The sequence below is a fragment of the Euprymna scolopes genome, chromosome 36 (assembly GCF_053919585.1).
Source record: "Euprymna scolopes isolate OS-2025 chromosome 36, ASM5391958v1, whole genome shotgun sequence".
NCBI classification, from domain to species: Eukaryota; Metazoa; Mollusca; class Cephalopoda; order Sepiida; family Sepiolidae; genus Euprymna; species Euprymna scolopes.
In genome coordinates this window covers 65,416,070-65,440,849 of record NC_136517.1, presented here as the reverse complement: position 1 = coordinate 65,440,849, position 24,780 = coordinate 65,416,070, and the positions used below count along the sequence as shown (strand labels likewise).

The 24,780-nt window shown below is 26.2% G+C and overlaps 1 protein-coding gene across 4 annotated transcripts in view; it reads left to right on the top strand.

Annotated features, from left to right (window-relative positions):
- The first annotated feature begins 213 nt into the window (after positions 1-213).
- LOC145260554 (uncharacterized) overlaps positions 214-24,780 on the top strand; it is a 285,770-nt gene continuing 261,203 nt past the window's right edge. Inside the window, exon 1 of one of the 4 annotated variants that reach the window (XM_080118793.1) lies at positions 214-653. Coding sequence is in view for 1 of the 4 variants with exons in the window: in XM_080118792.1 (XP_079974918.1) it covers positions 626-653 (28 nt within the window). In the remaining 3 variants the exon portion in view is untranslated. The remainder of the gene's footprint in view (positions 654-24,780) is intronic. The other 3 variants (XM_080118792.1, XM_080118794.1, XM_080118790.1) reach the window with 3 other exon arrangements.

Below are 24,780 nucleotides of genomic sequence, written 5' to 3'. Positions count from 1 at the left end.
AAGATACATATTACATATGTAAAGGAACATAACCACACCAACAACAGTATCTGTACATAAAATATGCATTATTTGTTGTATGTTTATTAAATTCTTCCATGATTATTTAACAAGAATATCATTTTTGTTTCATGCTTCCAACATGAGTCTGAGTGGCGGTAGAATACGAAGAACCCAACTTCAATCATGAAAATTAATCAACAATGGCTGTCTGATTAGGATGTTTATGGCCTATCCTTTAATCTTACAGTTGACTGATTTGTTGTTTTAGGAAGGGTTTCGCTGACAGAAGCCTTTTATAGTTATGTCATTTCTAAAAGAAGCACACATTACTTTTTGTTCAACTGTTGTAAAGAGAAAGTTTTCACTCTTAACAAAATATTTATTATATTCACTGCAAGATAAAATGCATCAAATACAATGGCTTTCATTTTAGAAGGCAATTGAAGACTTTGAAGCAATCTAAAAGATCTGTTTAATGATGGAGACCAGACTGGTTAATATGTTTTATATTACCATAAGTGTTCCAAACAAGCTAAAAGCTATTTTAGTTCTTTTTTGACGGCGTAGTTCTGGTACTTTCAGTAAACAGGCAATCTGGTGGCAACGAAAGTGTTGGAAAGAAATGAACAAAAACAAATCTGAAACAAGAGGTGAGTACGTTTACAACATTTCATTTCCAAAATATTTTTTTGTTCTTACTTAGGTGTAATTATCACATGAATGACGATGAATCATTTTTACCCCCCCCCTCCTCTTCCTCCTCCTCCTCCTCCTCCTCATCATCATCATCATCATCATCATCCGCAGCAGCAGCAGCAGCAGCAGCAGCTGCAGTTCAAATGCTGACATGCGTCGGACAACTTTAAGAAATTGACTTCAAAACTAACCTTGGCCAGGTCATTATTTATCCACCTTTCTAAGTGCATCCTTATCACTTCCATCCATGTTTTTTAACCTTCCCTTGTGAACTGACATTACTACTTCAATTGTCTTATATCTATACTAACACAAGAACTCTCATCGATTCTTTCAACATGGCCATACTATAGTCTCCTGCTCTGAAAACATCTTATACTGTTCAGATTTAATCTTCCTCTGAAGTTATCAGATCTAATTCTGTCTTTAAGACAAACATCCATCATATCATCCTTATCTCATTTCTATTCATACAACACGTCCTCAACTGCGTAAGTTTCACTTCCATACACCATCACATTGCACTTAAAATTAGCATTATTTACTCACCGACTCCAAAGAAAAAAAATGGGCAAAAAGTACACAAAAAATTAAATTTTTATACAACTACTTGAAAATCTGAAGTAAATTTGAAGAACATCCAAACATATTTTTGGTCTTTTTGAAGAGAAAGAGGCTACAACATATTTGTATCTCTATTTCAATATATAATTATTTTTAATATATTATAATTAATATATATAATTATGATTATAAATAATTATTTTTAATATATTATAATTAATATATATAATTATGATTATAAATAATCATTTTTAATATATTATAATTAATATATATAATTATGATTATAAATAATTATTTTTAATATATTATAATTAGTATATATAATTATGATTATAAATAATTATTTTTAATATATTATAATTAATATATATAATTATGATTATAAATAATTCTTTACATTTCCAGGCATATTGTAACCGATAATTTTCTACATTTAAATAGACCATTTCGCAGTTTACAAAACCCATCTCACTTAAATAAGTCAATGCTATAGTAAAGATAAACTCGGTTAAAAAAAAAAAAGAAAAAAAAAAAAAGAAATTATGCGCATTTATTTAGAGGATATGAAAACTTTATTTCAAAATCATTTCCACCGTGTAAGAAATCCAGACTTATTGCATGTCCAATTATTGCATATATTTAAAAAAAAAAAACGTATATAAATAATTAGATTTATTGAGTTAAACCTGAAACTCTACCATTCGTTAATTTATTGATGGTTTTCCTTCACGGCGGTTTAACTTATTTCAACAAATCCTTACGGTGAATATGATTTAAATTCTTTTCGAAAGCTGTAGTAACTGCACATTTCCTTTTCAGTTTTTCCGCTTTTCACCTTGTACGTTATATATGCTATTATTTTACGTTATATATGCTATTATTTTATGTTATATATGCTATTATTTTATTTCCATCATATTTGTTTGGAACGCGTATTTCAATTGTTAACATTAATATCTCTGAAAACGATACACAAGCGAGGAAGCATCGTCGCGCCGCCAATTGGAAAACTTTTCACCAAGTGACCCCCCTCCCCCTAAAGTAGCCTACCCAGTCCTCTACTGAATTAGATAGCATCTTGGTACCACAAATGCCATTTGACCTTTCGGGGCCAAGAGAAACGGCCACCCTGGTCTTTAGTCTCGAGTGTCCAAGAAAAGAAAACCAAAGATAAGTAAAATCTTTAACTGTTTAGCATGAAATTTAAAGCAAATATTCTTTACATTTCCAGGCATATTGTAACCGATAATTTTCTACATTTAAATAGACCATTTCGCAGTTTACAAAACCCATCTCACTTAAATAAGTCAATGCTATAGTAAAGATAAACTCGGTTAAAAAAATAAAAAGAAAAAAAAAAAAAGAAGAAATTATGCGTATTTATTTAGAGGATATGAAAACTTTATTTAAGTACGTTACTTAATATAAATCAGCCATCGCAAGGCGATTTTTTTTTTTATGTTAATTTTCTCAATTAAAATAACGCTAATAAGATATCAGTGACCCTCCCCCCCTTACTTGTACACTGCCATTTCCTTTCCGGACACCTTTGCTCTTGATCCATCAGTTCATCAAAATACGAAAAATTAGATAAGCTGTTTTAAATTTCCTCTTTTGACAAAATTGCCAATCGAAATGCAGACGGGGTTTCCTTTACAATAGAGGATAGAACTGAAGCAGTATACTTATATGTACAATACGTGCGTACTAACTAAACCACCTTTGTTAACTATATATAATCGCCTGTACTGAATCCTCATCAGCTCACAACCTCATGTATCCTCAGACTCTTAATGTATCAGACCTTATATCACCAAGACATCCTTCTGAATAGATACAAGAATTCTTCTGAGCAGCATAACATCCAGTGATCATATATCTGATCCTCATGAAATTGCTTATATCACTCTGAATATTACCTTAAATTTCCTTTCTATCCCTAAGCTAAGTAGAACACCTCATAATACTCTATTCAACTACTTTTAAAATTAGATACACCCAGTTGCAATATTAGAAGTGCTTCGTCCCTGACCTAGACTACGGACTTGTACAACAAACCATGAAACTATTGCACCTAAAATTCCTCTCAAAACTGAAAAATACTGCTGGTTGTATACTAAGTACCCCCTATAGATACTTTACCTCCAAGATGACTGCATCGTCTGTCTTGCATGACAAATCTTTTTATTTTTTACTTAAATTCTCTTTCTCCTGATCACTAACAAATCAAACTGCTCTATTTCCCAAGTTGCCACTAAACCTAATCCATTTCACGTAACTTAGAGAGGTCCTTGCTCTCCGCCCTTGACCCTAACAGACTCGAAAATCGATACCCATTAACAACCAAAATTTCCTAGGTATGCCCCTGATTAAAACTCCTAACCCATAACCAAGCTTCTAAGTAAATACTTACTAGCCATAGTCCTATACATTGACTTAAAGTAATCTATAATGAACAGCAACCATTAATATCTCTTTATTAGGAGATAGTATTGCAATAATCATTACACAAACTAAACCGGTACTCAGTGAAAAAAAAACTTCCGGATATTAAGAGAAAGGCGAAGTCATTCTCCTTCGTTGTAGTCTAAAGGCAACTTACTCAAAGTGTCCAAAATTCCATGCATTCGTATACATTACTACTTATCCATCCATCTATATTTAACTATATTTACAACATATGCAATAACCTATATCTATCAGGTATAATTGTACTCCATATCAAATGTTCTCTTGTATCTATACTGAGCATATCTTATCTTTCAGTCTTACTAAATATTCGGTTTGGGCACCAAATCAGAATTTCTAATAATAAGTAAATCATACCCTAACACTTTATCCTTATCCTAAACCTACTAAACCATATCTAATCATCCATTCCTAAACTTACAAAACTATATCTAACCATACATTAACTCGTCTCTCCCAAATCCAATACTGTAGCAAATTTAGCTGCTTTCACAGCACGAATTTTTACCTATACCCTCTCCCAGTAACAATGGAAATGGAAGCATAGTAATGCCTTTTTTAACCAGGTTACCTACTAAAACCAGCCCATATATCTATTTACCAAATTACACATGACTCAAAACTTACTGTTTTTACCCGTACTATATTTGCACTCGCATCTCATGCCCTGCTATCATCTAAAATATAGTTTGGGCACAACTCGTAGTTCAATTCTTAACACCTACTCACACTCTAATATTATACTAGACCCAAGCTCACATGAATAAAAAATAAATAAATAAATAAATAAAAATAAAAGGAAAAAATAAAATATATATATATACAAAAGAGAAAGCCTCAAACCACATTATCTCCTCCTAACAAGCCTCCTTACAATCATAGTTGCTTACACTGCATGAGCTCTACTCAACCTCTTTATCCAGTAACAATGAAATAACAATGTCCCTAATCCACTTTGAGGAGTGTAACTATTTTAGCAGATATAACCTCTACAAACTAACCCAATAACATTAACTAACCACGTGGGGTCGCAGAAATACCTGGATTAGAACCCAGGCGCGAGCAAACCCTCTCAGTGGTGACGGACCCAGTAGATCTTTCCAGATCATCTGTCTAGGAGAAGGAAAACTCTGAAACCAAACCAAAGAGGAGGGAGGCCTCTTCAGTCTTGGATGACAACCTTCCTAGAGCTGGTGACTCAATCAAATTACCGGTTTGCAAACCTAAAATGCTTAAGGAGTAGATAGGTCCTGCCTATCGCCCGGCTTCCATACTCCTTCTTTGCCTATTAGTCAGGCGCAGAGATACTATCACAGTGATTCGACAGAAACACCCAGTGGTAGATCTTGTTTCTTGTCTAGGGCAATGAACGCCGTTTCCCCACTCCCGACACACCCCACCCCTAAAGCTGGGCACTTGAGAATGCTTGAGTACCACATATGCCTGAGCAATTAGATTGGGTTGACCTTCCTCCGATGGGTTGAGGGTACCGGATTGACAGTTACTGGCTGCTGTTTCCGACTGGTAGTACAGGATCCCCCAACTCTTTGGTAGCGCTTAGAGCGGCTGCTCCATCAACAGTTGAATAATATCGGGATGTTTGCAGTGCCATGGCGCGCATGGAAAGGGACCCTGCACTCATCCCCGGTGGGCTTTCCTGAGGCCACAGTCCTAGTTGATGGAGGGTCAGCTGATGGTCTACTTGTGATGCATGTGTGATATTCTGCATAACCTCCTGTTCGGCTTCGCCTAACCCAACTGAAACTCATTAAAAAAAACATGATGACAATACAATCTAAAAATAAGCTTAAACCAGGCTTAGGGTCAAACAAATCCAACTTGCCTCCTCCCTTAAGGCTTGCATTCACAAATATCCGTGGGCTTAGAACTAATTTAGCTGATGTTGAAGCATTTCTCCTAACAAATACCCCGGATATCTTAGCACTAAGTGAGACTAACCTACACTCCTCCATCCCCTCTAACTACTTTAACATGCCTGGATATCTCCCACTCTGCCGTAAGGACTCTGACAGACATATGCACGGACTTGGAGTTTACATTCGTAATACCCTTCCCTTGACTAGAGAAACAAACCTAGAAACGGATGATCAAGCCTTTATGTGCTTTAGACTAATCATGCAACACAACATTAGCTACTTTTACTTTCTCTACCGCTCTCCCTCGACCCAAGACTGCACCATAATAAACAAAGTATCTGACAGCATAGACACAGCACTCTCCTTCGACACTAGCGCCCAAGTACATGTATTTGGCGACTTTAATGTCCATCACAAAAACTGGCTTGGATTCTCTACTTACACAGATGCAGCAGGCAGCGCAACTCATAGCTTCTCTGTATCTCACTCCCTAGCGCAAATTGTTACTTTTCCAACCCGCTTCCCTGATCAGGAAGAACAACACGCATCACTATTAGATCTGTTTTTGACCACAGTTCCTGATGATTGTGTAACGAAAGCCGACAGCCCACTTGGGAACGCTGATCATGCGGTGATAATGGTTGAAATCGCCCTAAACTCTAGACCCAAAACTGAAGAGCCAGTGCTCAAAACAACGAGATACTATAAAAAGGCTGACTGGGAAGCTATCAGAGATCTTATTAGAGACGCCCCATGGGGAAATATTTTTTCTCTTCCTGCTGAACAGTGTGCAACCGAGACCACTGAATGGTTCAAAACTGCAATCGAAGCGCATGTTCCCATGCGGAAATTCTATAGCAAGCCCCACTCTCCCCAATGGTTTACTTCGACTTGCGCAACTGCCATTGCTCAAAGGCAGCATGCATTCCGCAGGTTTAATCGACATAAGTCCAGTTCAAACAGACAGAAGTACATAGAAGCTAGAAGTAACGTTAAGAAAGAAATAGCGACAGCTAAGAGGGAATTTACGGAAACCACGAAAAAACGCATCGAAGCACAAAAACTAGGAACTCGTGACTTCTGGAAAATCTACAACAGTGTAGTAAATAATGGGCAATCAACAATTCCCCCACTAACCAACAATCACGAGGTTCTTTGCTCAGCAACCGAGAAGGCTAACATGCTTGCCAGTCGGTTTGCCTCAAACTCCACACTGGACCCTCTAAACCACCCCCTACCTCAATTTCCTATGCGGACAGACGCCACGCTAGACGACCTGAAAATCACCCCTGCTCAGGTGCATGCTATCATAAAAAACCTTGACACTTCCAAAGCATGTGGACCCGACCTCATCCCAGCTGTGCTATTAAAAAAGTGCTCGGCCGAAGTAGCTCCAGTTCTCTCCAAACTCTACAACAAATGCCTTAATGAATCTTGCTTTCCGAGCTGTTGGAAAACTGCTTCTGTAGTACCAGTATTCAAGAATTCTGGCGAAAGAACTGACCCATTAAATTATCGCCCTATTAGCCTTCTCCCACTTTTTGCCAAAATATTTGAGACCTTAATTAACCATGCTCTAGTCCAGCACCTTACAGATGCTAAACTTCTGACCGACCGTCAATATGGATTTAGACAAGCCCGTTCCACGGCAGACATCCTCACTGTAATCTCTGAACGCATATACCATTCACTGGACAAAGCGGGAGAGGGAAGAGCGGTAGCTCTAGATATATCTAAGGCTTTTGACAGGGTATGGCATGAGAGTCTCCTCAGGAAGATTAGATCTTACGGTATCACTGGTAGAATACTTAACATAATTAAATCCTTCTTAGATAAGAGAAAAATCCAGGTTGTCCTCGACGGTCGTACATCTAAACAATATGATATAAATGCGGGAGTGCCCCAAGGATCTATCCTGAGACCTCTGCTGTTCCTAATATTCATAAATGACCTCCCCGACAAGATTACCTCTGAGATGGGGATATATGCTGATGACACCACACTCTATAGCAGGCACGACAGGAAAACAAACGAACATATATCTAAAGTAATGGCAGAAACACTAGAGGATGACCTCCAATCAGTAGTGGAATGGGGACAAAAATGGATGGTCACGTTCAATGCCACCAAGACAAAACTGGTTTCATTCAATAATTACAAGAAACCTTCTCTACCACCTATAGCAATGGCCAACGACTCTTTATCTGAGAGTACGTCTCTCAAGCTCCTTGGCCTAACGTTCACTGGAAACATGAGTTGGAACAGTTACATCGAGGGCATTGCCAGGGCCGCTGCAAGGAAGGTGGGCTCTCTCTACCGTGCTAGAAAACTTTTAACACCCGAAAGTATCCTGTACCTCTATAAGGCCACTATTCGCCCATGTATGGAGTATTGCTCTCATATTTGGGCCGGTGCATCGGCTACTAGTCTCTCGCTCCTTGACAGGGTTCAAAAGAGAGTCGCAAATCTGATAGGCCCTAAACTGGCATCAAAACTCCAGCCTCTGTCCCATCGTCGAAACGTTGCATCCCTCTGCCTGTTCTACAAGTATTATAATGGTGAATGCTCTGAAGAACTGCAAGCACTTGTGCCCCCACGACGTGAACACCCTCGACAGACCTGACAAGCTGCAAAATTCCACCCCCACACTGTAGAGATCCCTAGATGTAAAAGATCCTTCTACTCCAGTAGTTTCTTCCCCAGAACTGCTAGACTTTGGAATTCCATTCCGGGTCACTGCTTCCCCAACTGTACTGACATGCATAAGTTCAAGTGCAACGTGAACCAACATCTCGCTGCCCTAATCCCTACATAGTACCCCAGTAGATGTTTCCCCTGATAGTAGCCCCCTACACCAAAGTGGCAATGTGCCTTGTTTGGGGTGAAAATGTAATAAAAAAAAAAAAAAAAAAATTATTTTTAATAAAATATTTTTTACCTATTTTTGCAAGGCAATACATATTCATATACACATATCGCAGAATCTTATTGTGTATAAGAAAATATTTTAGGAAGGTAATATTTTTATATAAGACTAGCGAGGGGTACCCGGCGTTGCCCAGGTGTTTTTCGGGATATGTGAAAAAAACCCGAAAATGTGAAAAAAAACAGGTGCCCGTGAAAAAAAAACGAAGCCTTCACGACGCGCAGTTGGAAAATAGTAAAGTGTTAAAAAAAACAGGTGCGCGTTTTTGATTGACGTGACGGCGATAGGTATTCAGCGATTAGCATTTTGTGCGGGACAATTTTGAATGAGGTGAAAAATCGGTTTGTTTGTTTTTAAAAACCCGCTCCCTGGGAGCGAAATGAAAGCTACAGTCTGATATGACGAAGTCCACATTGAACAAACGTTACTTAGCTCTCTTGAGAACAACTGGCTTTCGGCCTGTTGTATTTATTTGCTTCCCCACTGAGCAAATTAGGCACAAGGCCGTTTTTTAATGTGGAGATAGAGGGAGGGGGGAAGGAAAGGGGGGGTCCAGCTCCCGAGAGGTGGGAAATGGGAGCTGGATAGTAACTGTTGGTCTGTAGGGTGATCGCTACATTGACCAAGGTCAGATATGTGGGGTTACCCCCACATATGGTCTGTGCTGGTCTTTGCTTGCAGCATCTGTCGGAACAGATACTACACTTTGATCTTGTCGCCCGGTCCCCATTATTTGTCGAATAATTAACGTTGGAAAGTCAATAAAATTAAATAGACAGGCGATCTCCGTGGGTAACTCTGAGATATTACAATTTATAGATGATATAAAAAGTTTTAAGAAGTTGTGAACCGAGCAAGCGCTTCTCTGAAAGAAGCCTTTTGTGGACATCGAGGAAAAGCGTACATACATACATACATACATACATACATACATACATACATACATTTGCGCTTATATATATATAGACAATCCCAGCCAAATAAAATTGCTCAATATATTAAACAGATCAAATTTAAAAAATTACATTTTTTTTTTATATTTAAATTTCATTTAGAAAAATATAATTTTTATATTTTGACTTTCATCTGATGAGATGAGTCTACATCAAAAATCTATGAAAGGAAATTACTTTGAATATTCTTTGTTCAAATAATACATTTTTGTTGTGAAAATTATATTTTTCTCTGAATGAAATTTAAATATAAAAAACTGTATATATATATATATATATATATATATATATATATATATTAAGTAATGTGATTTATAATTTAAAATTTAAAATTTAAAAAATTTTTTAAATTTAAAAATCAAATTTTAATTAAATTAAAAATCAGTTTCATAAGAAGGAACAACAACAAAATCAATTATCTGTACGATCGTTTCAGAAATCCGTGCTTTTTATTGTGGTATACATGAAGTTATGTAGAACAATTATATATAGTTTTTTGGTAAGCAAGGTCTCCTCATCAGCAAATTTAGGAGGGTTTTTATTGAATTTAAAAGACACCATAAATAAACCTAGCATTAAAAGTAAGGCAGATGAATCTGAAAAAATTGAAATAAAAGGTTTGGATTTAAAATTTATAAGAAAATTAATATGGGTTAGAGATAGAAATAAGTAGAGAAAAATATATATTTTTGAATTTACATAATAAATTTGATTTAAAAATATATAGAGATAGTTACCTTTTAATTTTTCTTTTTTTGAAATCAGGAACTGTGTTTAAAGTAGTCATTTAGATGTTTGCTATAGCTTTTTATTTTATTGAATGATGAATTTTAAAAGGGCGACGCTCGTGCAATAAATTGTTTCCGTTAGCGTATTTTTGATTTAAAGACGCTACAGTTTATATATATAGAGAGAATATTTCTATGACAAGTTTTTAAGGGGAGATAATTGTCATGTGTTCTTGACTTTATTTATTATTTGTTTTACGGGTCTAAGGGAGGTAATTGGTCTAACTTAATTTATTAAAAAAAAAAATATAATAATAATTGTAATCTATTTTTACTAATAAGTAATTTTTAATGATTTAAGGTGGTTTATATTCATTAAATTTAAACCAACGTTTATGACTACATGTCAGAAGCCCCTATCTTGAATTTAATAGTTTGGTTGTACTTTTTATATCTTCATATTTTAAAATTTTTAGGGTCTCTTTTGAACATAGTGCACAAAATTTATCTCCTTGTGCACTATGTACAAAAGAGACCCTTAAAATTTTAAAATATGAAGATATAAAAAGTACAACCAAACTATTAAATTCAAGACAGGAGCTTCTGACATGTAGTCATAAACGTTGGTTTAAATTTAATAAATATAAACCACCTTAAATCATTAAAAATTACTTATTAGTAAAAATAGATTACAATTATTATTATATTTTTTTTTTTTTTTTTAATAAATCAAGTTAGACCAATTACCTCCCTTAGACCCGTAAAACAAATAATAAATAAAGTCAAGAACACATGACAATTATCTCCCCTTAAAAACTTGTCATAGAAATATTCTCTCTATATATATAAACTGTAGCGTCTTTAAATCAAAAATATGCTAACGGAAACAATTTATTGCACGAGCGTCGCCCTTTTAAAATTCATCATTCAATAAAATAAAAAGCTATAGCAAACATCTAAATGACTACTTTAAACACAGTTCCTGATTTCAAAAAAAGAAAAATTAAAAGGTAACTATCTCTATATATTTTTAAATCAAATTTATTATGTAAATTCAAAAATATATATTTTTCTCTACTTATTTCTATCTCTAACCCATATTAATTTTCTTATAAATTTTAAATCCAAACCTTTTATGTCAATTTTTTCAGATTCATCTGCCTTACTTTTAATGCTAGGTTTATTTATGGTGTCTTTTAAATTCAATAAAAACCCTCCTAAATTTGCTGATGAGGAGACCTTGCTTACCAAAAAACTATATATAATTGTTCTACATAACTTCATGTATACCACAATAAAAAGCACGGATTTCCGAAACGATCGTACAGATAATTGATTTTGTTGTTGTTCCTTCTTATGAAACTGATTTTTAATTTAATTAAAATTTGATTTTTAAATTTAAAAATTTTTTTAAATTTTAAATTTTAAATTATAAATCACATTACTTAATATTGAATAAGCTCTAGGACATTTAACTATCGAGCTTATTATATATCTAAATTACAACGAGCACTTTCTATTTCCTGTATTTTAATTAAACTAGTAATTTCACTGTTACATTAAAATGCACTCAGCTCTTTAGACTATTGTTCTAATCTCCTTTAAATTATATATATATATATATATATATATATATATATATAATATATATATATATATATATATATATATATATATATATATATATATATATATATATATAATAAATTCCACAGCCAAACAACGTCACAACCCACAAGAGCCATGACAGTCAATGAACCGGAAGTCCAAGACTAAAATTTCGCCCTCATTTGGGCTCATCAGTTAGACAAAGCCGAACTCAGGATTCAAAACCCGAGGCAAGCACTCTATCAACTAAGCAAATGCCCTGTACACAAGAATTCAATTAACTAACACAGATCAAGCAAACCGCACCGAAATTCGACTGTGAAATGAACCTACTTCGTCTCGACAAGGAACGCGGTCATCCAACCAGCTAATAACCCCAAGCCGATGTCTCACAAGTAGGAGTTTTAACTCGAAAGGACGAAGCCATCCAGCAATGCTAACCAAGCGAGCAACTTATGATAAAATTTTCTGAATATATATATATATATTGTGACGCAGAATATTCAGTGTAGCTTAATCGCCATATATATTTTATAAATTACTAACTAGCTCTACCTACGTATTGAGCACTTTTGAAGTAAATACTTAAAGTTTACGCATAAATCTATACTTTCGTATATTAAATTTGTGTGAGTAAATGAAGTAGTTATATATATATATATATATATATATATATATATATATATATATATATATAATTTCCTTGTGTATAAAACTATAGGTGGTAATCTCTATTTTTACAAAGTACACAGGAGCAAAGAGAAATTGTCACACACACACACGCACAATGAAAAATTCAATAAAAATAAAATGACTATAAAACTAAACAGGGGGCGACTAACGTTTTTAAAAAAAAAAAAATGTATAAAATATTATATAAAAAAAATGAGCAAAAGAATGAATGTTTCCAAAAAAAAGTCCATAAAATTAAATAAATAAAAAAATGAACAGGGAAGATTAAGGTCTTTTTTTAAAAAATAATAATATTTTATTTAAAAAAAATGATCAAAAAAGTTTAAAAAAAAAAGAGTGAATAATAATTAAGAATAATTGAGAGAAGAGAAAAAAATTTAAAAAATAACCAGTGTGCCAACGACCCGACGATATTATGACATTTGTTAGTGAGAGCAAAGGTCACAAAAGGGGGGAGGGAAATGTGGTACAATGATGTAGCCCCTTTTGAGAGAGCTGGGGGGGGGGGTTCTACATTAATTACCCCTATATCTAGCTTCTAACCTTGTGCTTGACTTTGTGATGAAGTTAAAAACGTTTCATGCAGGGGTTTTGGGAAGGTTAGAGCATGTCGGTTGGGTTTGAATGACATGTTATGAAACTTGAGCAGTGTCAGAATCATTCAAGAAAGGTCAGACTTACACGCGTATATCTGAAGTTGGGAAAAAAACAAAACATGGCGTAAAACGCATATTTATCTCTTTCGTTTACCCACTTTCCAGCTGACTACAATATGGCCGTCTTCAAGTCCAATGTGAACAAGTTTTTAATGAGCCGTTCCCCTTAAGTAATTCAATTTACCAAATTTACACTTCTAACGATTACTATGATATTGTCCCCTTGACTACTGCACACTCTTTAATCCTTATACTCGAGTAGCCTCTGGGCCTTGATGTGGTGATTCCTTTGTAAAAAAAAATATGTGTATGTGGCGAAAATTGTGGGAACGCAGGCTTACCTCTTAAATGGCCTCGGTGTGTACTTTACCGACGCAGCGTCATGATGTTGAAAAGGGTCCAAGATGGCGCCTGCAGCCTTATATAACAATGCAGTCTCGCAGAATCTTGTGCGTTCTCGCGCATGTATGCAAATTTGGAGGACTCTGTCTTTTATAAAAACAAGCCACTGGAGCAGATGAGACAGAGGTGAAAACGAGTCTACAGAAAGTACTGACGGACGACGTTGCTGCAGTGAGGTTTTGTGTACTCTTTTTTTTTTCTTTGCAACAACGGCGTATAAATATATATTGAATTTTGTGTACAACCATAATTTAGGAGATATTCAAGCGAAATTAAACACTAACATTAAGATTAGCTGACTAGACATATGAATATAAAAACTGTGTGTGTAAACAAGGTAACAAATATTATTTTATCCCAAATGAATTTAATTATAACAAGTGTAAGTTAAGTTTAAATTTCTAGAGGAAACGAGTGTAAAAGCAATAGAACAAACCTCTAAAAATTCATTCTAGTTTTATCAAGTCAACATTATGTTATTGAAAAGTATGTTGACAAATATTTCTATTTCCATACTGCAAATGTAAAATATTCCTTAAAATTATTTTAATAGTCCGATTTTCGTTTTACTTATATTTCTGAATGTCCAATCAATTGAGAGTGTATAATCTTATATATAAAATCAGACCCCTCCTCCTTCGATAACAAAAACCACATAAATTGTTTCAGTCAGTGATTTCTGTCATCTGTATCTTGCTAGAAAACAAAATTGTCTTCTATTTTATTCCTACTTGAATTTTCCTTGTTGCTTATACATTTCAGAGGAAGATGGCAGTGTTTTTACTTCTTGTATAGTATATACTGTGACTCTACTTATCATTACTTTCAACTATACCCTGGTTTCATACTCAGTTGCTGATTGGATAATATCCTTCAATTCGTTCACTACAGAACAATAGTAATTTAGTATAGTGCATGCGTATGAGAGATAGATAGATAGATAGAGAGAAAAAGAAATTGAAAGGAAGAAAAATCAGTTTTAACGATTAGTTTAATTAGATTAGTCACAACTTAACAACAGATTTATCTTTTAGAGTTAAATTTGAATGAGAGATAAAGTAAGATTTTTAAGTGTATCGAATAAGGGTTCGAAGTTCCACCATAAAAAATAAAATTTTGGAGAAAAATATTTATCTTATAATAATTATAAATAAATATTAAATATAAAATGTATTAAATATTAAAATAATAATCTTGATAATATTCTTGCCTTCTTTATGACAAAATCACATGAAATTTTACATTAAATTCTAACCATTATGAACCCTAAATTATATACAAAACTGAAGGACTTTACTTTTCTAATATATTTAACATATCCAATAGCGAAATCTCATTCATTCGCTATTCATTATTATTGCTTTCTAATTCAATGACTGTTTTCATTTTATTATTTCACATAGTTCTATTTACACAATCTTTTGCTAGAAAATGATCGTTTTGGGCGCATTTTCAGGTCAATTTTATTCTGGGGGTTGCAATCTAGTTCAGAGTTGTAAATTCTAAAAACATCTCCAAAACACACACATACAAATACATAAACTACGATAAAAAAAAACGTCAGTGAGTACTTTCTATCGCACACATTACTTCCTCCTCCCACAACTTTTTATATGAATCCTATTAAAAAAAAAAAGGAAAATTAATATTTTATAATATAAAGTTAGTTATTAAAAAAAAAAGAAAATTAATATTTAATAATATCCATTTATGAAGTTAGTTATTAAAAAAAAAAGAAAATTAATATTTAATAATATCCATTTTTAAAGTTAGTTATTAAAAAAACAGAAAATTAATATTTAATAATATCCATTTATAAAGTGAGTTATTAAAACAAAAATTGATATATAATAATATCCATTTATGAAGTAATTTATTAAAAAAAAGAAAATTGACATTTAATAATATCCATTTATAAAGTTAATTATTAAAAAAAAAGAAAATTAATATTAATAATGTGCATTACTAAAGTTAGTTATTAAAAAAAGAATATTAGTATTTGATAATATCAATTTTTAAAGTTAGTTATTAAAAAAAAGAAAATTAATATTTAACAATATCCATTACTAAAGTTAGTTATTAAAAAAAGAAAATTATATTTAATAATATCCATTACTAAAGTTAGTTATTAAAAAAAAGAAAATTAATATTTAAAAATATCCATTTATAACATTTATAAAGTTAATTATTAAAAAAAAAGAAAATTAATATTTAATAATATCAATTTATAAAGTTAATTATTAAAAAAAAGAAAATCAATATTTAATAATATCCATTAATAAAGTTTGTTATACAAAAAAAAAGAAAATTAATGTTTTATAATATCCATTTATAAAGTTAGTCGTTTAAAAAAAGAAAATTAATATTTAATTATATCCATTTATAAAGTTACTCATAAAAAAAAGAAAAAAATTAATATTACTAATATACATTTATAAAGTTAGTCTTAAAAAAGAATAGAAAATTAATATTTAATAATATCCATTTATAAAGTAAGTTATTAAAAAAATTAATATGTAATAATATCACATAGTTATTTAAAAAAAAAGGCAATAATATTTAATAATATCCATTTATAAAGTTATTAAAAAAAAAGAAAATTAATATTTAATAATATCAATTTATAAAGTTAGTTGTTAAAAAAAATTAATATTTAATAATATCCATATATAACTTTAGTTATTAAAAAAAACAAGAAAATTTATATTTTAGTGTCCTTTTATAAAATTAGTTATTCAAAAAAACAAAAAATTAATATTTAATAATGTCCATTTATAAAGTTAGTTATTATCAAATAAAAGAAAATTAATATTTGTTTATAAAGTTAGTTATTAAAAAAAAAGAAAATTAATATTTAATAATATCCATTTATAAGTTAGATATTAAAAAAAAAGGAAATTTATGTTTTAAAATATCCATTTATATAGTTAGTTATTAAAAAAAATTAATATTAGTAATATCCATTTATAAAGTTAGTTTAAAAAAAAGAAAATTAATATTTAATAATATCCAATTATAAAGTTAGTTATTTAAAATAAAAAGAAAATTAATATTATCCATTCATAAAGTTAGTTTAAAAATAAGAAAAGTAATATTTAATAATATCCATTCATGAAGTAAAGTATTCAAAACAAAAGAAAATTAATATTGTATAATATCCATTTATAAAGTTAGTTACCAAAAAAAAAAAAGAAAATTAATATTTGATAATATCCATCTATAAATTTAGTTTAAAAAAAAAAAAATGAAATTAATATTTAATAATATCCATTTCTAAATTTAGTTATTAAAAAAGAGACAAAATTAATATTGTATAATATCCATTTATAAAGTGTGTTATTCAAAAAAAAAAGAAAATTAATATTTAACAATATCTATTTAAAAAGTTTGTTATTTAAAAAAAAAGAAAATTAATTTTAATGATATCCATTTATAATGTTAGATATTTTAAAACAAAAAAGAAAATTAATATTTAATAATATCTATTTATAAAATTAGTTATAAAAAAACGAAAGAAAATTAACATTTAAAAATATCCATTTATAAAGTTATTTAAAAAAAAGAAGAAAATTAATATTTAATCATATCCATTTATAAAGTTAGTTAATTAAAAAAAAAGAACATTAATATTTAATAATATCCATTTATAAGTTAGATATTAAAAAAAGGAAGTTAATATTTAAAATATCCATTTATAAAGTTAGTTATTCAAAACAAAAGAAAATTTATATTTAATAATATCCATTTATAAAGTTAGGTATTCAAAAAAAAAAGGAAAATTAATATTTAATAATATCCATTTATAAAGTAAATTATTAAAAAAAATGAAAATTAATATTTAATAATATCCATTTATTATAGTCAGTTATTAAAAAAACGACAATTTATGTTTAATATTATACATTTATAAAGTAATTTATACAAAAAATGAAAGAAAATTAATATTTAAAAATATCCATTTATAAAGTTAGTTATTTAAAAAGGAAATTTTTAAAGTTAGTTGTTAAAAAATCATATTTAATAATATCCATTTATAAAGTTAGTTATTAAAAAAAAATATTAATATTTAATAATATCCATTCATTATGTTAGTTATTAAAACAAATAGCAATATCAATTTATAAAGTTATTTATTAAAAAAAAAAATTAATATTTAATAATATCCATTTATAAAGTTAGGTATTTAAAAAAAAAGAATATTAATATTTAAAAATATCCAATCATGAAGTTAGTTATTTCAAGAAACGAAAAAGAAAATTAATATTTAATGATATCCATTTATAAAGTTAGTTATAAAAAAAGAAAGAAAATTAAAAATTAATATTTAATAGTGTCCTTTTATAAAATAAGTTATTCAAAAAAACAAAAAATTAATATTTAATAATGTCCATTTATAAAGTTAGTTATTATCAAATAAAAGAAAATTAATATTTGTTTATAAAGTTAGTTATCAAAAAAAAAGAAAATTAATATTTAATAATATCCATTTATAAGTTAGATATTAAAAAAAAAGAAAATTTATGTTTTAAAATATCCATTTATATAGTTAGTTATTAAAAAAATTAATATTAGTAATATCCATTTATAAAGTTAGTTTAAAAAAAAGAAAATTAATATTTAATAATATCTATTTATAAAGTGATTTATTAAAAACAAAAAAGAACATTGATGTTTAATAACATTCATGTATAAAGTCATTTAACAAAAAGAAAATTAATATTTAATAATATCCATTTATCAAGTTACTTATTAAAAAAAGAGAAAAAAATAATATTTAATAATATCTATTTATAAAGATAGTATTACACAAATAGAAAATTAATATTAATAATATCCATTTATAAAGCTAGATATTAAAAAGATAATATTTAATAATATCAGTTTTTATCAAGTTAGTTCTTTTAAAAAAGGCAATTAATATTTAATATTATCCATTTATAAGGTTAGAAAATCAATATTTATTAATACCCATTTATAAAGTCAGTTATTCAACTAAAAAAGAAAATTAATATTTGATAATAACCATTTTTAAAGTTAGTTATTTTAAAAAGAAAGGAAATTAATATTTGACAATATCCATTTATAAAGTTTGTTATAAAACAGAAAATTAATAGTTAATAATATCCATTTGAAAGTTAGTTATTAAAAAAAGCAAAGTCATATTTAATATTATCCATTTATTAAGTTAGTTATTAGAAAAAATTAATATTTAATAATATCCATTCATAAATTAGTTATTTAAAAAAAGGAAATTTATATTTATTAATATCCATGTATAAATTTAGTTATTTAAAAAAATGAAAATTAATATTTAACAATATCCATCTATAAAGTTATTTAAAAAAAAAAAAAAGAAAATTAATATTTAATAATATCCATTTCGAAAGTTAGTTATTAAAAAAAAGCAAAGTCATATTTAATAATATCCATTTATTAAGTTAGTTATTAGAAAAAAATTAATATTAAATAATATCCATTTATAAAGTTAGTTATTAAAAAAAGAAAATTAATATTTGATAATATCCATTTATAATAGAAAATTATAAAAAAATTAATATTTAATAATATCCATTCATAAAGTTAGTTATTTAAAAAAAAAGGAAATTTATATTTAAAAATATCCATGTATAAAGTTAGTTATTTAAAAAAAAAAGAAAATTAATATATAAAAATATCCATTTGTAAACTAAGTTGTTAAATGAATTAATATTTAATAATATCCATTTATAAAGTTAGTTATCAAAAATATGAAAATTAATAGTTAAAAATATCCATTTATAAAGTTAGTTATTAAAAAAAAGAAAATTTATATTTAAAAATATCCATTTATAAAGTTAGTTATTTTAAAAAAAAGAAAATTAATATTTAATAATATCCATTTATAAAGTTAGTGATTTAAAAAAAGAAAATAAATATTTAAAATATCCATTTATAAAGTTAGTTATTTAAAAAAACGAAAATTAAAATTTAATAATATCCATTAATAAAGTTTGTTATTAAAATAAAAGAAAATTAATATTTAAAAATATCCATTTATAAAGTTAGTTATTTAAAAGAAAAAGAAAATTAATATCTAATAATATCCATTCATAACGTTAGTTTAAAAAAAAATTAATATTTTATAATCTCTATTTATAAAGTAAGGTATTCAAAACAAAAGAAAATTAATATTTAATAATATCCATTTATAAAGTTAGTTATAAAAAAAGAATATTAATATTTAATAATACCCATTTATAAAGTTAGTTATAAAAAAAAAGAAAATTAATATTTGATAATATCCATTTATAAAGTTAGTTATTTAAATAAAAGAAAAGAAAATTAATATTTAATAATATCCATTTATAAAGTTTGTTATTAAAAAAAAAAGAAAATTAATATTTGATATTATCCATTTATAAAGTTAGTTATTTAAATAAAAGAAAAGAAAATTAATATTTAATAATATCCATTTATAAAGTTAGTTTTTCAAAAAAAAAAGAAAATTAATATTTAAAAATATCCATTTATTAAGTTAGTTATTTAAAAAAAAAGAAAATTAATGTTTAATAATATCCATTTATAAAGTTAGTTATTTAAAAAAAGAAAAGAAAATTAATATTTAATAATATCCATTTATAAAATTGGTTATTAAAAAAAAGAAAGAAAATTTATATTGTATAATATCCATTTATAAAGTTAGCCCGTATTAGGTATTAAAAAAAAAGGAAAATTAATATTAAAAAATATCCATTTATAAAGTTAGTTTAAAAAAAAAAAAGAAAATTAATCTCTATATAAATAAAATGAATTCATTTTTTCCCGTCTGATTTTGACCTTAATAGGATTAAAAATCAAGATATTTCATGCAAATATAATATGCACAAACGGCAGAACAATATCTGAGGTGTGTTATAGGCTTATTATTTCTCAAATTCCTCGATAATCTTAGATTTCTATACTTTTTCTGCTGAGAAGTCACGGCCAAAATCGGTTAAGATCAATGGAAGTGGTAAAATATTTTCTCTCTATTAAATTCCTCCTCCCCCTGCCACCACTTAACACCGTTTGGGGATCGTTCACAAGGAACAGTTGAGAAGAGAACACCGGTTTGGCTTCGTAGTTCTTTTATGTGAAGTTATTTAAAATCACTAAAATAAGCTGCAGTGCTCTGTGGCGTAGTGGTTAGCGTGCTGGACAATTCACATTATATTTTCACGTTCGCGCCGACCTACCGTAGTCGTTTTTTTTTTTTTTTTTTTTTCCTAAACAACTGGAATGGACTTTTCTTGGTGGCCGAACTGTTAACGTTGCAGATGTTGTTTTTTTTTTTTTTTTTCACACTTTATTTTCCTACTTTTACTCATGACTCCGGGTTTGATCCTTCCTACTTACCTACCATAACATTTTTTAAAACTCCCACCTCCCGTCCCGGAAACAAACACTCGGGCAACGCCGGGTACCCCCGCTAGTATTTAATAATATCCATTTATAAAGTTAATTAAAAAAAAAGAAAATTCGTATTTAATAATATCCATTTATAAAGATTATTAAAAAAAAGACAATTAATATTTAATAATATCCCATTATAAAGTTAGTTATTTAAAAAAAGAAAATTAAAATTTAATAATATCCATTAATAAAGTTTGTTATTAAAAAAAAAGAAAATTAATATTTAAAAATATCCATTTATAAAGTTAGTTATTTAAAAGAAAAAGAAAATTAATATCTAATAATATCCATTCATAACGTTAGTTTAAAAAAATTAATATTTAATAATCTCTATTTATAAAGTAAGGTATTCAAAACAAAAGAAAATTAATATTTAATAATATCCATTTATAAAGTTAGTTATAAAAAAAGAATATTAATATTTAATAATATCCATTTATAAAGTTAGTTATAAAAAAAAGAAAATTAATATTTGATAATATCCATTTATAAAGTTAGTTATTTAAATAAAAGAAAAGAAAATTAATATTTAATAATATCCATTTATAAAATTAGCCCGTATTAGGTATTAAAAAAAGGAAATATCCATTTATAAAATAGTTATTTAAAAAAAGAAAATTAATATTTAAAATATCCATTTATAAAGTTAGTTATTCAAAACAAAAGAAAATTAATATTTAATAATATCCATTTATAAAGTTAGTTTTAAAAAAAAAATTAATATTTAATAATATCCATTTATAAAGTTAATTAAAAAAAAAGAAAATTCGTATTTAAATAATATCCATTTGTACAGATTATTAAAAAAAAGACAATTAATATTTAATAATATCCCATTATAAAGTTAGTTTTTTAACAAAAGAAATTAATATTTAATAGTATCCATTAATATTTCATAATAACATTTATAAAGCTGGTTATTTAAAAAAAAAGAAAATTAATATTTAATAATATCCATTTATAAAGTTTTTTATTAAAAAAAAAGAAAATTAATATTTAATAATATCTATTTATAAAATTAGTTATTAAAAAAAAGAAAGAATATTAATATTTAATAATATCCATTTATAAAGTTAGTCATTCAATAAAAATATAATTAATGTTTAATAATATTCATTTATAAAGTTAGTTATTAAAAAAAAAGAAAATTAATATTTAATAATATCCATTTATGAAGTTAGTTATTAAAAAAAAGAAAATTAATATTTAATAATATCTATTTATAAAATTAGTTATTAAAAAAAAGAAAATTAATATTTAACAATATCCATTTATAAAGTTAGTCATTCAAAAAAAAAAGAAAAGTAATATTTAATAATATTCATTTATGAAATTAGTTATTAAAAAAAAAAGAAAAGTAATATTTAATAATATACATTTATGAAATTAGTTATTAAAAAAAAAAAGAAAAGTAATATTTAATAATATACATTTATGAAATTAGTTATTAAAAAAAAAAAGAAAAGTAATATTTAATAATATACATTTATGAAATTAGTTATTAAAAAAAAAGAAAATTAATATTTAACAATATCCATTTATAAAGTTAGTCATTCAAAAAAAAAAGAAAAGTAATATTTAATAATATTCATTTATGAAATTAGTTATTAAAAAAAAAAGAAAAGTAATATTTAATAATATACATTTATGAAATTAGTTATTAAAAAAAAAAGAAAAGTAATATTTAATAATATACATTTATGAAATTAGTTATTAAAAAAAAAAAGAAAAGTAATATTTAATAATATACATTTATGAAATTAGTTATTAAAAAAAAAAAAGAAAAGTAATATTTAATAATATACATTTATAAAATTAGTTATTAAAAAAAAAAAGAAAAGTAATATTTAATAATATACATTTATGAAATTAGTTATTAAAAAAAAAAAGAAAAGTAATATTTAATAATATACATTTATAAAATTAGTTATTAAAAAAAAAAGAAAAGTAATATTTAATAATATACATTTATGAAATTAGTTATTAAAAAAAAAAAGAAAAGTAATATTTAATAATATACATTTATGAAATTAGTTATTAAAAAAAAAAAGAAAAGTAATATTTAATAATATACATTTATGAAATTAGTTATTAAAAAAAAAAAGAAAAGTAATATTTAATAATATACATTTATGAAATTAGTTATTAAAAAAAAAGAAAAGTAATATTTAATAATATACATTTATGAAATTAGTTATTAAAAAAAAAAAGAAAAGTAATATTTAATAATATACATTTATGAAATTAGTTATTAAAAAAAAAAAGAAAAGTAATATTTAATAATATACATTTATGAAATTAGTTATTAAAAAAAAAAAGAAAAGTAATATTTAATAATATACATTTATGAAATTAGTTATTAAAAAAAAAAAAGAAAAGTAATATTTAATAATATACATTTATAAAATTAGTTATTAAAAAAAAAAAGAAAAGTAATATTTAATAATATACATTTATAAAATTAGTTATTAAAAAAAAAGAAAAGTAATATTTAATAATATACATTTATGAAATTAGTTATTAAAAAAAAAAAGAAAAGTAATATTTAATAATATACATTTATGAAATTAGTTATTAAAAAAAAAAAAGAAAAGTAATATTTAATAATATACATTTATGAAATTAGTTATTAAAAAAAAAAGAAAAGTAATATTTAATAATATACATTTATGAAATTAGTTATTAAAAAAAAAAAGAAAAGTAATATTTAATAATATACATTTATGAAATTAGTTATTAAAAAAAAAAAGAAAAGTAATATTTAATAATATACATTTATGAAATTAGTTATTAAAAAAAAAAGAAAAGTAATATTTAATAATATACATTTATGAAATTAGTTATTAAAAAAAAAAAGAAAAGTAATATTTAATAATATACATTTATGAAATTAGTTATTCAAAAAAAAAAGAAAAGTAATATTTAATAATATACATTTATGAAATTAGTTATTAAAAAAAAAAAGAAAAGTAATATTTAATAATATACATTTATGAAATTAGTTATTAAAAAAAAAAGAAAAGTAATATTTAATAATATACATTTATAAAATTAGTTATTAAAAAAAAAAGAAAAGTAATATTTAATAATATACATTTATAAAATTAGTTATTAAAAAAAAAAGAAAAGTAATATTTAATAATATACATTTATGAAATTAGTTATTAAAAAAAAAAAGAAAAGTAATATTTAATAATATACATTTATGAAATTAGTTATTAAAAAAAAAAAGAAAAGTAATATTTAATAATATACATTTATGAAATTAGTTATTAAAAAAAAAAAAGAAAAGTAATATTTAATAATATACATTTATAAAATTAGTTATTAAAAAAAAAAGAAAAGTAATATTTAATAATATACATTTATGAAATTAGTTATTAAAAAAAAAAAGAAAAGTAATATTTAATAATATACATTTATGAAATTAGTTATTAAAAAAAAAAGAAAAGTAATATTTAATAATATACATTTATGAAATTAGTTATTAAAAAAAAAAAGAAAAGTAATATTTAATAATATACATTTATAAAATTAGTTATTAAAAAAAAAAGAAAACTAATATTTAATAATATACATTTATGAAATTAGTTATTAAAAAAAAAAAGAAAAGTAATATTTAATAATATACATTTATGAAATTAGTTATTAAAAAAAAAAGAAAAGTAATATTTAATAATATACATTTATGAAATTAGTTATTAAAAAAAAAAAGAAAAGTAATATTTAATAATATACATTTATGAAATTAGTTATTAAAAAAAGAAAATT